The sequence below is a fragment of the Phyllobates terribilis genome, unplaced genomic scaffold (genome assembly GCF_046119375.1).
Source record: "Phyllobates terribilis strain yellow unplaced genomic scaffold, ASM4611937v1 Scaffold_49__1_contigs__length_9717188, whole genome shotgun sequence".
Classification (NCBI taxonomy): Eukaryota; Metazoa; Chordata; class Amphibia; order Anura; family Dendrobatidae; genus Phyllobates; species Phyllobates terribilis.
The window spans coordinates 6714932-6731750 of NW_027362809.1; the positions used below are offsets into that span (position 1 = coordinate 6714932).

At 44.7% G+C, this 16819-nt stretch overlaps 1 protein-coding gene across 1 annotated transcript in view; it reads right to left on the reverse strand.

Moving 5' to 3' along the window:
• Positions 1 to 656: 656 nt before the first annotated feature.
• The window catches only part of LOC141191641 (uncharacterized), a 91226-nt gene continuing 75063 nt past the window's right edge, over positions 657 to 16819 (reverse strand). Inside the window, exon 8 of the mRNA XM_073661579.1 lies at positions 657 to 1921. Within this exon, the coding sequence (XP_073517680.1) occupies positions 756 to 1921 (1166 nt within the window). The 3' untranslated portion in view covers positions 657 to 755. The remainder of the gene's footprint in view (positions 1922 to 16819) is intronic.

A 16819-nucleotide genomic window follows, 5' to 3' on the forward strand; every position in this document is an offset into this window, starting at 1 on the left:
TCGGCCCGAGCTTCGAGTACCCGAGCATTTTAGTGCTTGCTCAACACTAGTAAAGATAGCTCGATCCTCCGCTGCCCGCCTAGTAGCTTTCCCCCAGTGCCTGTCGCCGGCCCAGCACACCGGGGATGACCTCTTCATCCCTGATAGGGACAGGAAATAGCACTGGAGGGAGGATGTGGGAGGGGCTATTTAAACCTCTTCGTATTTCCTGTCCCTATTAGGGTGGGGTTACATCCTCCTGTGTGCTGTAGTGGGGGGTTATTAGAGAAACACTGCATACCAGACATGCTGACAGAGGTGGAGGACCTCAGATTAATCTCTGATATCTTGTCTTTCTTTCCCATATCGGACGTCATGTTTGAGGCTGTAAATTGCTTAGAATTCCCCCAGGAACACAGTCTGAAGAGTGCTCTCAGTGTGTGCCTTCTCTCGATGCTATGTCCAGGCCATGTCCTTCCTGATGATGTTCAATACATCCGAAGGAGGCGTTGATTGGGAGCAGGATTGTGTGATGTAACAACCTTGTGTGATGCCCGGGAACATGAGTTGTGACACTAATGGAACAGCACAAGAATGGGAGGTGCTTATGAGTGTTTTTATTTTAACAAGGCCAAACATGAGGAATGAGAATGAGTTGTCCTAGTAGTGGACAGCCTCTTTATGAAGATACAATTTTCGGTTAAAAATGGCTTATCCCCCATGTGACTTCTCAGAAGTTTATTAAGAGTTGATTTCTATGTAAATCATTTCCCACATTAAGAACATGAAAATGGCTTCTCGTCTGTGTGAGTACTATGGTGACTAAGAAGTGATGATTTCTTCACAAAACATTTTCCACATTCTGAACAGGAAAAAGGCTTCTCCCCTGTGTGAGTTCTCTGGTGCTTAATAAAATCTGAATTATCGTTAAAACATTTCCCACATTCTGAACAGGAGAAAGGCTTCTCCCCTGTGTGGGTTCTCTGGTGCTTAATCAAAGCTGATTTCTGGCTAAAACATTTCCCACATTCTGAACAGGAAAAAGGCTTCTCCCCTGTGTGAGTTCTCTGGTGTATAACCAAAGCTGATTTCTGGCTGAAACATTTTCCACATTCTGAACAGGAAAAAGGCTTCTCCCCTGTGTGAGTTCTCTGGTGTATAACCAAAGCTGATTTCTGGCTGAAACATTTTCCACATTCTGAACAGGAAAAAGGCTTCTCCCCTGTGTGAGTTCTCTGGTGCTTAATAAAATCTGAATTATCGTTAAAACATTTCCCACATTCTGAACAGGATAAAGGCTTCTCCCCTGTGTGAGTTCTCTGGTGTATAACCAAATCTGATTTATGGCTGAAACATTTTCCGCATTCTGAACAGGAAAAAGGCTTCTCCCCTGTGTGATTTCTCTGGTGATTAATCAAATCTGATTTCTGGTTAAAACATTTCCCACTTTCTGAACAGGAAAAAGTCTTCTCCCCTGTGTGAGTTCTCTGGTGATTAATCAAATCTGATTTCTGGTTAAAACATTTCCCACATTCTGAACAGGAGAAAGGCTTCTCCCCTATGTGGGTTCTCTGGTGCTTAATCAAAGCTGATTTCTGGCTAAAACATTTCCCACATTCTGAACAGGAAAAAGGCTTCTCCCCTGTGTGAGTTCTCTGGTGTATAAACAAATCTGATTTCTGGCTGAAACATTTTCCGCATTCTGAACAGGAAAAAGGCTTCTCCCCTGTGTGAGTTCTCTGGTGCTTAACCAAATCTGATTTCTGGTTAAAACATTTCCCACATTCTGAACAGGAAAAAGGCTTCTCCCCTGTGTGAGTTATCTGATGTCTGATAAAACTTGATTTCAATGTAAAACATTTTCCACATTCTGAACAAGCAAATGGCTTCTCCCCTGTGTGAGTTCTCTGGTGATTAACAAGATTTGATTTCTGGTTAAAACCTTTCCCACACTTGAAACAAAAAAATCTATTCTCTGTTGTATGAATGCTTTGATGTTTAAGAAAAGACTTTTGGAGTGGAAAACTATTTCCATATTCTGAACATGAAAATGGCTTCTTTGCTTTAGGAGCAATTTGTTTTTTAATGCTTATATTGTGACTTTGATTTTCCTTAGTAGTGAGTAATGAATCAGAAGACAGGACCTGTTTCAAATGATCAGATGACAGATCTTTGCTGTGAAGGGATGATGGTATATCTGGGTTAATGGCATTCACTTCAATTATATCCCGTGGGATATCAAGATCATCGGATTTAAAAATTGAAGATGTCAGCTGTCCCTCTGATTTCCTGGTACAGTCATCTGCCAAGAATAAAACCAATTATTATTTATGAATAACATATCCTTAAAATTTATATTGATGAACATTTCTCTCCGTAAAAATGCACTTTATATAAAAGTATCATTATCTACCAAGAAACCATCGCAGAAAAATCAGCCTTACACCAAATCAGATATCAAATGCAGTAGCATTTTAGTGTTGGTTGGGTGTACTGGGGTGTGGGTCCATGTGGGGTGCACTTATATAGTGCTGGGCAGCCCTCCTGATCTAATAGTATGGACATCATCATTAGGCTGTAAGCCAGACACTGTGCATCACATCTACCTGTGTGACTGGCGTCCTATTCAAGCTTCATCTGTGTGCATCTTTAATACTAGGCAGCCACCCCCTCCATGAATTGGTAGGTTTGTGAATGGTTGCTCCATCAGTATTTTGCACCTGCGCTGCCCCCACCTTTATCATGGGGGTCTGCAGCATCCTGCTAGTGCATTTGCTATATGATTTGGTGTTGGTAAGGCTGTATCTTTTTCAGTGATTTTTTTTAAAGTTTGCACTATGTTAGCCATCATTATTCACCAAGACAATAACAGTTCACAGTCTAATAGAAAACCTCATAGGATGAACCAGTGGATCGTAGTGTTCAACTGTTTGTTAATTCTGCCTCACAAATATGGAATAAAAAGCCACCAAACAATGTTATGTAGGCGAAAATAATATCAATAAAAACTTCTACTCATCTCACAAAAAACAAGTCCCCACTCAGGTCCATCATCTGTCAATGGAAAACCAGGTTTCCACATTATTAGTGACTCAAAGGCTATTGAGAATCAACATGGCTTCCATAAACCAATCCAGCAATATCCGCTCTCCCAAAGTCAGATCTCCCCCCTCACTTCAGATCCTTGCAGTGTGCCCAAACCACATTTAGCATCCATGTATTTGGCATTACTATAGTGAGAAGAACCCACTTAATTTACGGTGTGTGTCTCCTGGGGCACAATCTGGGCACTATGTGTTGGGTAATAAAATTATATATTTGCAATTTTCACTGTCCAACATCCACTGCGTGCTAATATCCGGAAAGTGCCTGTGGAGTCAAAATAGTCACTACTGCTATAGAATAATTCACTGAGGGTTAAAATTTCCAAAATGGAGTCACTTTATGGGGATTTCTACTGCTCTGGTTTTCTGCAATTTGGTCACATTAGGGCTCCTGCAAATGGTGTGTCCCATCTCCTCTGGGATCTTCTCCTGCGACGTCTGCTTCTCTCACCATCTATTCATTCTAGAGGCGACGCTGGTGATGGAGGAGACGTCGGAACCAGAAGCTCTGGGCGGTGCAGGCTCTGTCCAGCCACTAAGATTAGGGTGCCTAGGACCAGTATAGTACCATCCAGCCTGGCAGTATGGGTGTGTGTGCTGTCCAGCTGGAGTAATCTGCTCCCTGTTTCAGCCAATTGGAAAGTACCACACCCTACTAAAGCTGGAAGCATATTGCCGGAAGCTGCCAGATACAGCCTTGTTCTCCTCTGGTTCAGTCCTCTGTGCTCAGCTCCCGGCTTGTGTATTTGTTTCCTGTTGTGACCCCGACCCGTTTATTGACTACTCTTGTGTCTTCTGATTTTGTATTTTCTCTGCCCTCCTGGTTATGACCCGGCTATCTGACTATTCTTCTTGCCATCTCACTCCACAGAACAGCAGATAACACCATGTTCCAAGCTTAGGGGGTCTCTGTCTAAGTCCAGATCCATGTAGAGGGATTAAGGAATGATGAGCCAAGCAATCCTTGGGATCTGGAAAATGGAGTAGATAGCGCCAAGCCTGTTCGTGGTAGCCATCTTTTGAGCTGCCAGGTGAACACGAACAGTGCCCCCAATGCATTGTGTCTGCAAACTATTCTAGCAAGATCTGATTAAAATATCTAAATGTTGTTCCTTCCCTTCTTAACCTGCCATGTGCCCAGACAGTAGTGTACAACCGTATATAGGGTATTGTTGGATTCAAGAGAAGTTGGAAAATAGTTTCTAAGATCCATTTGTTTCCTATTATCCTTTGTGAAGAATTCTTAAGTTATCACCATATAAAGTGACACACGTCAGATTTGAAAATGGGGTACGGTTTAGGAGCACAAAACTGTCTGCGGGAAGTGGTTAAATCAGAGTATTTTGGGCACTAACTACTGTAGTCAAAAACTGTGAGTATAGACAATAACTCATCTACTGAAATGACCAAACTCGACTGTCTTCATCAGCAAAAAATGAGTAACTAGTGAAGAAAGTTATGCTCTAGCGGCAAAATGCTGATCACATGATTGTGATACGGCCGGACTACACCACTGATAAAGCAACCACAGCCAGTGACTGAGAAGAATCTGTAACTTCTCTGCATTTAGTGGTCACTACTCACCTGGGTGGTCATATGTAGGAATCTCCTCTTTACACCTCTCATCACCCCTCACATATGTCTCTGTAGTATTAATATGGGTCAGATCTTCACCCTGAAACAAATATTGTAAAAATCACAGACAGATGGAGAAGTTACATATATGATCAGCTCTAATCCTGCCATCTCCACCGTTCTCATTACACAAGTATAAAACATATAATACTAGTGGATAAAGCAGGACTGAACACAAGACCTTCACAGCCGTCTACACATCATAGGGGATATCTCATGACACCTTGTCTCCTTCTACCTGATGATCCTGAGGAACATTGGGATCTTCTTGTTTACAGTCCTGTGGAAGAAGAGGACGGGGACATCTCTCTGGTGTTGTCCTCTTACTGGATAGATCTGGAGGAAACACATACAGGGACTGAATTCATTCTTGACATACAGATAATTATAGGCCGTGTGTATTTAGTCCTGTCTATTACCTGGTGATGTGAGGGGCTGGGGAACCTCCATCATGATGTCCTTGTACACATCTTTGTGTGCTTCTAAATACTCCCACTCCTCCTTGGAAAAATAGACGGCGACATCCTGACACCTTATAGGAACCTGATATATACAATGATACCGTCAACTCCCCGATCCCTCCATAGCGTTACTGTATAATATCCCAGTATTCCCAGCAGTGTCACCTCTCCAGTCAGCAGCTCAATCATCCTGTAGGTGAGTTCTAGGATCTTCTGGTCATTGATGTCCTCATGTATCAGGGGGTGAGATGGAGGTCCTGTGATTGGGCTCAGGGGTCTTCTCCATCCCTCAGACACAGGGTCCTGACAGCGGTCACTAGAGGTCTTCTTCACTACTGTGTAATCCTGGTTATGGAGAAACACATTAATAAATCTCACTCCAGACATTTCCAGAGTCCTCACCTCTCCAGTTCTGTCCATCTGTTATTCCCATAGATAAGAATGATGTAATGTGACATCATCAGAATCTCTCACCTCTCCAGTAAGCTGGAAGAGGATCTCAAGGGTGAGGTGTAATATCCCCTTTGCCATCTTGTCTCTGTCCATATCTTTCTTTGATGGGTAAATTTGGGTAAAAATGGGTAAACTTAGAGGATCGAATATTGTAGAGACCTGAATGAGAAGATGAGCCGATGTAACATCATAAAAATCCTGTGTAATAATACAATTACTGGAGATAATAAGGGAAACATATGAGATTTATTATTTTACAGTATTTAGTTTTCTGCTTTACATCTAGTAATAAAACCTATATATTTTAGGCCACAGACAATAAGCAGTTTCTTCCTCGAAGTCTGCAGCTTAAGATTCTTGTCATAGAGTGCACAGGAGAGTTAGTCCAGATTTAGGCTTCAATTTCACTGCTGACATATTCACCAAATCCTCTTGATGCTAGAAGAAAGGTGCAAGTGTATCAATAGTAAAACTCTAATAGAATTCGGTTTACCAGCACCAGTTCGACCAGCCTTTGATCTTATGGACAGAGATATTCTGTGAAACTAAAGTTATGATTTGGAAAGGTTGAAAGAATTTGTCACATTAAATATGCCTCTTTTGGTTGATGACCAAAGATCGGCGTATTTGGCAATTACGGATCAGATTTCACGTGGAAATGGGAGACTGTTTTTCCTTGATGCATCAGGAGGTAGCGGTAAAACATTCTTAATTAATTTGCTGCTCACAGAAATTCGTTCAAATAATATTGCTCTGGCCGATGCCTCGTCTGGGATTGCGGCCACTCTTCTAGATGGAGGGTGCACGGCTCATTCAGCACTAGGATTGCCCTTGAATCTAGTGCTGTTGGAAACTCTTGGCTGTAATATCACTAAGGGCTCAAGGAAAGCTAAAGAATTACAGACTTGCAAATTATTTGTTTGGGAGGAATCTACTATGGCGCACAAGAAAGCTGTCAAGGCCCTCGATCGCACTTTGAAAGATCTGCAGGGATCCAATCGCTTAATGGGGGAAATTGTACTTTTTACAGGTGACTTCTGCCAAATGCCAAATGTTACCTGTTCTTAAGGGAGCAACACCAGCAGAAGAGCTGAATGCCTGTTTAATATCTTCTCATCTATGGAGACATATGCAAAACCTACAAGGAACAAAGTGATCATAAACCCTGCTGTAACTAAATAAGTAAAAAAGCAAAAGTGCATTTAAATAATATAGGGTTCTTAGTGAACACATGTTTTAATTAAAAAAGCATCACAGCCATCCCACCATGGCAAGGTGACCCTTTTCAGGATGGAGACATATTCAGAAGCCACTCTGAATACTAATATGTGGGTTCTACTGCGGACCAATTTACACCCCACCTGCTAAGCCTCAGAAACGACAGGTTCCCTACAGATTCCACTACCGGCTTAATCTCCTTCCCGGAAAACTTTTACAAAATGACGTCCTCAGTACTGGAGATTATTAATCAAGTTTTCTCCGATATTTGTAACAATTTTAACAATCATCAGTGGCTTTGTGAACGCACAATCCTAGGCCCTAAAAACTATAGTGTCAGCTCCATAAACCTACAAATACAGAAGAGACGCCCGGTCCAGAGACCACAGACATGTCCACTGATTCAGTCATGGATGGTGAACAAGCTGTAATGTCCCCATTGGGGTTCCTGAATTGTGTGGAGCCTCCTGGATGTCACCGCATAGGCTCACTATAAAGATAGGAGATCCGATAATGAACCAACAAAAGGGAATGGAATGTATTATGTCCTATAGAAACTGCAGAGAAATAATCATCTAATGTTGCGATTCCAGGATTATTCTAGAGGGAATCGGCTGCGATATCCCCTGTGCAATATATATCTAGTATTAATGCTCCAGTAATGGGGGTCTCCACATACCTCCACCTGCAGAGCCGCCACCACATACCTCCACCTGCAGAGCCGCCACCACATATATGGCTGCTCTGTGCGCACAGGAGCTGTGATGAGGTCACAGGAGGGGAGGAGTCAGGGGTCACATGATCAGGGGCCTCAGTGGATGCAGGACTCTGCTGTGCTGGTTGTCATGGTGCTGGATGAGCTGAAGTTTATGTGTGGGGTCAGGAGGGGTTTACAGTGTGGATGTAGCAGAGCCGTGTGTGTACGAGGTGTACGGAGCGGAGCCGCGTGTGTACGAGGTGTACGGAGCAGAGCCGTGTGTGTACGAGGTGTACGGAGCAGAGCCGCGTGTGTACGAGGTGTACGGAGCAGAGCCGCGTGTGTACGAGATGTACGGAGGGGAGCCGCGTGTGTACGAGGTGTACGGAGCGGAGCCGCGCGTGTACGAGGTGTACGGAGCAGAGCCGCGTGCGTACGGAGCAGAGCCGTGTGTGTACGAGGTGTACGGAGGGGAGCCGCGTGTGTACGAGGTGTACGGAGCGGAGCCGCGTGTGTACGAGGTGTACGGAGGGGAGCCGCGTGTGTACGAGGTGTACGGAGCGGAGCCGCGCGTGTACGAGGTGTACGGAGGGGAGCCGCGTGTGTACGAGGTGTACGGAGGGGAGCCGCGTGTGTACGAGGTGTACGGAGCGGAGCCGCGCGTGTACGAGGTATACGGAGGGGAGCCGCGTGTGTACGAGGTGTACGGAGCAGAGCCTCGTGTGTACGGAGCAGAGCCGTGTGTGTACGAGGTGTACGGAGCAGAGCCGCGCGTGCACGAGGTGTACGGAGCAGAGCCGCGCGTGCACGAGGTGTACGGAGCAGAGCCGCGCGTGCACGAGGTGTACGGAGCAGAGCCGCGCGTGCACGAGGTGTACGGAGCAGAGCCGCGCGTGCACGAGGTGTACGGAGCAGAGCCGCGTGTGTACGAGGTGTACGGAGCAGAGCCGCGTGTGTGCGAGGTGTATGGAGCAGAGCCGCGCGTGTACGAGGTGTACGGAGCAGAGCCGCGTGTGTACGAGGTGTACGGAGCAGAGCCGCGTGTGTACGGAGCAGAGCCGCGTGTGTACGAGGTGTACGGAGCAGAGCCGCGTGTGTACGAGGTGCACGGAGTGGAGCTGCATGTGTACGAGGTGTACGGAGCGGAGCCGCGTGTGTACGAGGTGTACGGAGCAGAGCCGCGTGTGCACGAGGTGTACGGAGCGGAGCCGTGCGTGTACGAGGTGTGCGGAGCCGAGCGAGTACGAGGTGTACGGAGCGGAGCTGCGTGTGTACGAGGTGTACGGAGCAGAGCCGCGTGTGTACGAGGTGTACGGAGAAGAGCCGCGTGTGTACGAGGTGTACGGAGCAGAGCCGCGTGTGTACGAGGTGTACGGAGCAGAGCCGCGTGTGTACGAGGTGTACGGAGCAGAGCCGCGTGTGTACGAGGTGTACGGAGCGGAGCCGCGTGTGTACGAGGTGTACGGAGCGGAGCCGCGTGTGTACGAGGTGTACGGAGCGGAGCCGCGTGTGTACGAGGTGTACAGAGCGGAGCCGCGTGTGTACGAGGTGTACGGAGCAGAGCCGCGTGTGTACAAGGTGTACGGAGCGGAGCAGCGTGTGTACGAGGTGTACGGAGCAGAGCCGCGTGTGTACGAGGTGTACGGAGCAGAGCCGCGTGTGTACGAGGTGTACGGAGCAGAGACGCGCGTGTACGAGGTGTACGGAGCGGAGCCGCGTGTGTACAAGGTGTACGGAGCGGAGCCGTGTGTATGAGGTGTACGGAGCGGGGCCGCACATGTACGAGGTGTACGGAGCAGAGCCGCGTGTGTACGAGGTGTACGGAGCAGAGACGCGCGTGTACGAGGTGTACGGAGCGGAGCCGCGTGTGTACGAGGTGTACGGAGCGGAGCCGCGTGTGTACGAGGTGTACGGAGCGGAGCCGCACATGTACGAGGTGTACGGAGCGGAGCCGTGCGTGTACGAGGTGTACGGAGCGGAGCCGTGCGTGTACGAGGTGTACGGAGCGGAGCCGTGCGTGTACGAGGTGTATGGAGCAGACCGTGTATACGAGGTGTACGGAGCGGAGCCACGTGTGTATGAGGTGCACGGAGTGGAGCTGCATGTGTACGAGGTGTACGGAGCGGAGCCGCGTGTGTACGAGGTGTACGGAGCGGAGCCGTGTGTGTACGAGGTGTACGGAGCGGAGCCGCACATGTACGAGGTGTACGGAGCGGAGCCGCGCGTGTACGAGGTGTACGGAGCAGACCGTGTGTACGAGGTGTACGGAGCGGAGCCACGTGTGTACGAGGTGCACGGAGTGGAGCTGCATGTGTACGAGGTGTACGGAGCAGAGCCGTGTTTGTACGAGGTGTACGGAGCAGAGCCGTGTGTGTACGAGGTGTACGGAGCAGAGCCGCGTGTGCACGAGGTGTACAGAGAGGAGCCACGCGTGTATGAGGTGTACAGAGCAGAGCCGCGTGTGCACGAGGTGTACGGAGCGGAGCCGTGTGTGTACGAGGTGTACGGAGCGGAGCCGTGTGTGTACGAGGTGTACGGAGCGGAGCCGTGTGTGTATGAGGTGTACGGAGCGGAGCAGTGTGTGTACGAGGTGTACGGAGCGGAGCCGCGTGTGTACGAGGTGTACGGAGCGGAGCCGTGTGTACGAGGTGTACGGAGCGGAGCCACATGTGTACGAGGTGTACGGAGCAGGTTTTTTTTTAGAAAATCTCGTCCTCCCATTTGGATTCTCCAATGCACCAACAGGATTTCACAACTTTCTGAATGATATTTCTCTGATTACATTTGGAGATTTCTTGTGATTTGCCTTGATGATATATAACTTTCTCTCCTGATTTTGATTCTCAACAGGAACATGTCCGTGTTGTATTACAAAGATTGAGGGAGAATTCTTTGTTTGCTAAAATTGAGAAATGTTTTTTTCTGTTTAGGAAATTTCATTCCCGGGGTTAATTTTATCGGCTGATGGGTTTACGATGGATCCTGGGAAGGTCAAAGCTATAACAGATTGGGTCCGACCTAGTGACCTGAAAGCGTTGCAACATTTTGTAAGATTCACCAACTACACTGTGTGCAGAATTATTAGGCAAATGAGTATTTTGATCACATGATACTTTTTATACATGTTGTCCTACTCCAAGCTGCATAGGCTTGAGAGCCAACTACCAATTAAGTAATTCTGGTGATGTGCATCTCGGTAATGAGGAGGGGTGTTGACTAATGACATCAACACCCTATATAAGGTGTTCTTAATTATTAGGCAACTTTCTTTCCTTTGGCAAAATGGGTCAGAAGAGAGATTTGACGGGCTCTGAAAAGTCCAAAATTCTGAGATGTCTTGCAGAGGGATGCAGCAGTCTTGAAATTTCCAAACTTTTGAAGCTTGATCACTGAACAATGAAGCGTTATATGGCAAATAGCCAACAGGGTCGCAAGAAGCGTGTTGGCCAAGAAAGGCGCAAAATAACTGCCCATGAATTGAGGAAAATCAAGCGTGAAGCTGCCAAGATGCCATTCGCCACCACTTTTGCCATATTTCAGAGCTGCAACATTACTGGAGTATCAAAAAGCACAAGGTGTGCGATACTCAGGGACATGGCCAAGGTAAGGAAGGCTGAAAAACGACCACCTTTGAACAAGAAACATGAGATAAAACGTCAAGAATGGGCCAAGAAATATCTTAAGACTGATTTTTCAAAGGTTTTATGGACTGATGAAATGAGAGTGACTCTTGATGGGCCAGATGGATGGGCCAGAGGCTGGATCAGTAAAGGGCAGAGAGCTCCACTCCGACTCAGACGCCAGCAAGGTGGAGGTGGGGTACTGGTATGGGCTGGTATCATCAAAGATGAACTTGTGGGACCTTTTCGTGTTGAGGATGGAGTGAAGCTCAACTCCCAGACCTACTGCCAGTTTCTGGAAGACAACTTCATCAAGCAGTGGTACAGGAAGAAGTCAGTATCGTTCAAGAAAAACATGATTTTCATGCAGGACAATGCTCCATCACATGCATCCAACTACTCCACAGTGTAACTGGCCAGTAAAGGTCTAAAAGAAGAAAATATAATGACATGGCCCCCTTGTTCACCTGATCTGAACCCCATAGAGAACCTGTGGTCCATCATAAAATGTGAGATCTACAGGGAGGGAAAACAGTACACCTCTCGGAACAGTGTCTGGGAGGCTGTGGTGGCTGCTGCACGCAATGTTGATCGAAAACAGATCAAGCAACTGACAGATTCTATGGATGGAAGGCTGTTCAGTGTCATCATAAAGAAAGGTGGCTATATTGATCACTAATTTTTTTGGTTTTTGTTTTTGCATGTCAGAAAAGTTTATTTCTAAATTTTGTGCACTGATATTGGTTTACCTGGTGAAAATAAACAAGTGAGATGGGATTATATTTGTTTTTTATTAAATTGCCTAATATTTCAGTAGTTACCTGCACAAACAGATATCCTCCTAAGATAGCCAAATCTAAAAAAAAACCCACTCCAACTTCCAAACATATTAAGCTTGGATATTTATGAGTCTTTTGGGTTGATTGAGAACATAGTTGTTGATCAATAATAAAAATAATCCTCTAAAATACAACTTGCCTAATAATTCGGCACACAGTGTATTATAGGAAATTCATTAGGGGTTTTTCTCAGATTGCTGAACCTCTTATTGTCATCACACATAAGGGGGCAGATCTCAAGGTTTGGCCACAGGACTATTGGGGTTTTTGAAAAATTGAAAGAGTGTTTTATATCTGCTACTGTTCTAATCCAACCCGATCTCCAAGAACCATTCATTGTGGAGGTGGATGCTTCGAAGGTAGGGGCCATTTTATGTCAGGGTTCCAAAACTTTTGTCTGCTGAAAGAAATTATGCTGTTGGGAATTGTAAATTACTTGCTTTTAAATTAGCCGTTAAGGACTGGAGACATTTTCTGGAGGGGGCAGTTCATCAAGTGCAGGAAAAGGAATATGATGTCATTGGAATCACTGAAACTTGGTGGGACGATACACATGATTGGAATAAAAGGCTAAAAGGATACAACTTATTTGCAAGAAACAGACTTGATAAACGAGGAGGAGGTGTTGCATTGTATGTTAGAAAAGCGTATATCTGCACAGACATTGAAGCTTCAGAGACTGGGAGTTCTGTGGAAACTGTTTGGGTAAGAATACAAGGAGAGAACAACGGAAAGGACACCATTGTAGGCATTTACTACAGGCCACCTGGGCAAGCTGAAGATATGGATGAACTCTTTATGTATCAAATGACCAAGTTCTCCAAAAAATATGACGTAGTGGTCATGGGAGATTTCAACTATCCAGACATTTGTTGGGAATCTCTCTCAAGTAAAACTAACAGGTCAAGCAAATTCTTATCCTCTCTTGCTGACAACTTTATCTTCCAAAAGGTAGGGGAGAAAACAAGGGGATCTGCTACTTTGGATCTAATCCTTATAAACAGGGAGGAAATGGTTGAGGAGGTAAAGGTGGCTGGGACCCTAGGAGGCAGCGATCATGCTATTATAGAATTTTGGATAACTAGAGGAGGAAGACATGTGAAGACTCAAACTTCAAGGTTAGATTTTAGAAAGGCAGATTTTAAGAGACTCAGAAAGAGAATAGGAGGGATCCAATGGCTGGATGTCCTTAAGGACAAAAATGTCCAGGAAGGATGGGAAATTTTTAAAAATGAGATTCTCAAAGCACAATCGTTAACAATCCCGAAAAGTAGGAAGAATGGGAAGCATTTAAGGAAACCAGGATGGATGAACACAGAACTTAAACACATGCTAAAAAGAAAGAAAGAAATGTTTATTAAATGGAAAGAGGGAGGCATATTTAAAGAAGATTATAATGCAGTCTGCAGATCCTGCAGGGCACGTATCAGGTTAGCTAAAGCTGACAATGAATTAAGGCTTTCAAGAGATGTCAAAAGCAATAAAAAAGGATTTTGGGGGTATGTCAAAAGTAAAAGAAAAGTCAAAGATGCTATAGGATTTTTACAGGATGAAAATGGAGAAATGGTAAGAGAGGATGTTGAGAAGGCCGAACTTTTTAATTCCTATTTTGCATCTGTTTTCTCTCAGAAAGAAAATGTAACATCAACTGATCTTCACTGTCCTTTTAAAGGAATAGAGGAATCCAAGTTATCTGTAAACAGAAAGATTGTGAGGGAATATTTAGCTAACATAAATGAGTTCAAGTCTCCAGGTCCAGATGAATTACACCCCAGAGTACTGAAGGAGATCGTAGAAGAAATTTTAGAACCACTCTCCATAATCTTTGAAAATTCTTGGAGAACAGGAGAAGTCCCAGAAGACTGGAGAAGAGCAAATGTTGTTCCTATCTTCAAAAAGGGGAAGAAGGTGGACCCAGGGAACTATAGGCCGGTGAGTCTGACTTCTATACCAGGAAAGATCTTTGAACAAATTATTAAACAACATGTATGTAAGTACCTGGATAAGAATGAAGTGATTAACCAGAGTCAGCATGGGTTTGTAACTAACAAGTCATGTCAGACTAACTTAATTTCCTTCTATGACAGAATCACTGACTGGGTGGATCAGGGAAATGCTGTAGATATAGTATATCTTGACTTCAGCAAAGCATTTGACAAAGTATCTCACACCATCCTTATTGAAAAAATGACCAAGTATGCAATGGACCAGGCAACTGTTAGGTGGATTCATAACTGGCTTAGTGATCGGACTCAAAGGGTGGTTGTAAATGGCTTCACATCCAGCTGGATGAATGTCTCAAGTGGGGTACCACAGGGCTCCGTCCTGGGACCTGTATTGTTCAACATCTTTATCAATGATTTAGATGAAGGAATTGAGGGTAAACTGATTAAATTTGCTGATGACACAAAGCTAGGAGGGATAGCTAATACTAGAGAAGAGAGAGAGAGGATTCAAAAAGACCTAAATAAACTGGAGCAGTGGGCAGCAACCAACAGAATGGTTTTTAACAGGGAAAAATGCAAAGTACTACATCTGGGCAATAAAAATGAAAAAAGCATATACAGAATGGGAGGAATAGAGCTAAGCAACAGTACATGTGAAAAAGACTTAGGTATACTAATAGATCATAGACTGAACATGAGTCAACAGTGTGATGCAGCAGCAAAAAAGGCAAATACAATTCTGGGATGTATTAACAGAAGCATACAGTCTAGATCACGTGAAGTCATTATCGGTCTTTACTCCTCTTTGGTCAGACCTCATCTGGAATACTGTGTACAGTTTTGGGCACCACATTTTAAAAAAGACATAGACAAACTGGAGCAAGTTCAGAGAAGAGCGACCAGAATGGTGACTGGTTTGGAAACCATGTCCTATGAGGAACGGTTGCAGGATTTGGGAATGTTTAGCTTGCAAAAAAGAAGACTGAGAGGAGACTTAATAGCTGTCTACAAATATGTCAAGGGCTGTCACATTGTAGAAGGATCATCTTTATTCTCATTTGCACAAGGAAAGACTAGAAGCAATGGGATGAAACTAAATGGGAGGAGACACAGATTAGATATTAGAAAAAACTTTTTGACAGTTAGGGTGATTAATGAGTGGAACAGGCTGCCACGAGAGGTGGTGAGTTCCCCTTCAATGGACGTCTTCAAACAGAGGCTGGACAGACATCTGTCTGAGATGATCTAGTGAATCCTGCTTTGAGCAGGGGGTTGGACCAGATGACCCAGGAGGTCCCTTCCAACTCTACCATTCTATGATTCTATGATTCTAAGTCCCTGTGGTCACTGACCATAAGAATTTAGCGTATATTGAATCCATTAAATGGCTAAGTCCTAGACAGGCCAGATGGTCCTTATTTTTCTCTAAATTCAATTTCTCTATCACTTTCAATATGTAGAAGGAAATACTATAAAACAAAATAGAATAGGGGCGCAAATGGTGCTGTTACTCAATGAAACAATGGTTGAACAATAAAAAGGACGCTCACCTTGTCGTGTTGTGATGATGCACAACACATATAAGAGCTAATGTGGAGAGCTGCAGATAACACCAACCCTAGCAGAGTTTCCAAAATGTATCAACGAACCGATGTAGAAGAAAAAAAGTGTCTAAATGACCGCGCTCCTCCGCATACACGGATGATCTCGTGTCCGATGGATAGATGTAAGAATTTTATGAAACAAAAGTCACATTCAAACACGTTTCGCGGACGTCCTATCCGCTTCCTCAGTGAGTAGCTGGTATACAGACTTCTTTAGTGCAGCTTAAATACAAACATGCATGAAAGAAAAAAAAAACATTTTTTTTTTCTTTTTTTTTTTAGAAAGCTAATAAATGGATAACAAATAAGGACACCAACAAGTGTAACAAAACTAGCATATACAACTTGTCAACCTATACACTTAACTCAGACGAAAATCGTGTGCTCTCTAGGGGGCTTTCTTTTTGCCCCACATACAAAATCAAAGATTTTGATTTCTTCTTGGACCTTCAAGCTTTCATTAGAAAGATCACTCTCAAAAGACATTATGCCATCACCCCTATAAACATATCAAACAAAGAAAACCTTACAATAGGGACTATGGAGGATACCATACACACTGGTCTGAAAAACAAATCCAATTTTTACCCGGTAGAAAGCAAGAGTCATCAGATAGAAACGTTTAATGATATAACCTTACAGGATTTTAAAAAATTATCAGAGCATCCTATTAATTTTAAAAATGGAAATTTGAGCAATCCGGAAAGAAAAGCTCTCATAAGTCTTAAGAACAACAAAAATATTATAATTATATCAGCAGATAAGGGCGGGGGGATTGTCATCCAAAATTACGGCGACTACGTAAATGAAGCTTTTAGGATCCTTGGAGATACTAACTATTATAAAAGTTTCTCAGAGGTAAGATGTGTTTCTTGCAGACAAGTCAGCAGGTTTTCCGCCTAAAGATAATGAACGATTGCCTGTTGTGAAGTATTGCAGCAGAGAGATCCTGCAGAATCCCACCGCTGCCACCAATGTGAAGAATGGCAGTAGTGGGACCCTGCAGAATCCCACCGCTGTCACCACTTGTAATAAATGCCACCAAAGAGACCCTGCAGAATTCCACCGCTGCCACCAATGTGAAGAATGGCACCAGAGGGACGCTGCAGAATCCCACCACTACCACCACTTGTGATGGTTCCACACCCCGCCACCAGCCTGACGTCACTATTACGTCAGACTGATCACGTGATATGGATCCGCCCTCTGCACCAACGTAACATTCCGCACCCCCTCAAGGATGAGTAAGGTCAGATTGGTACA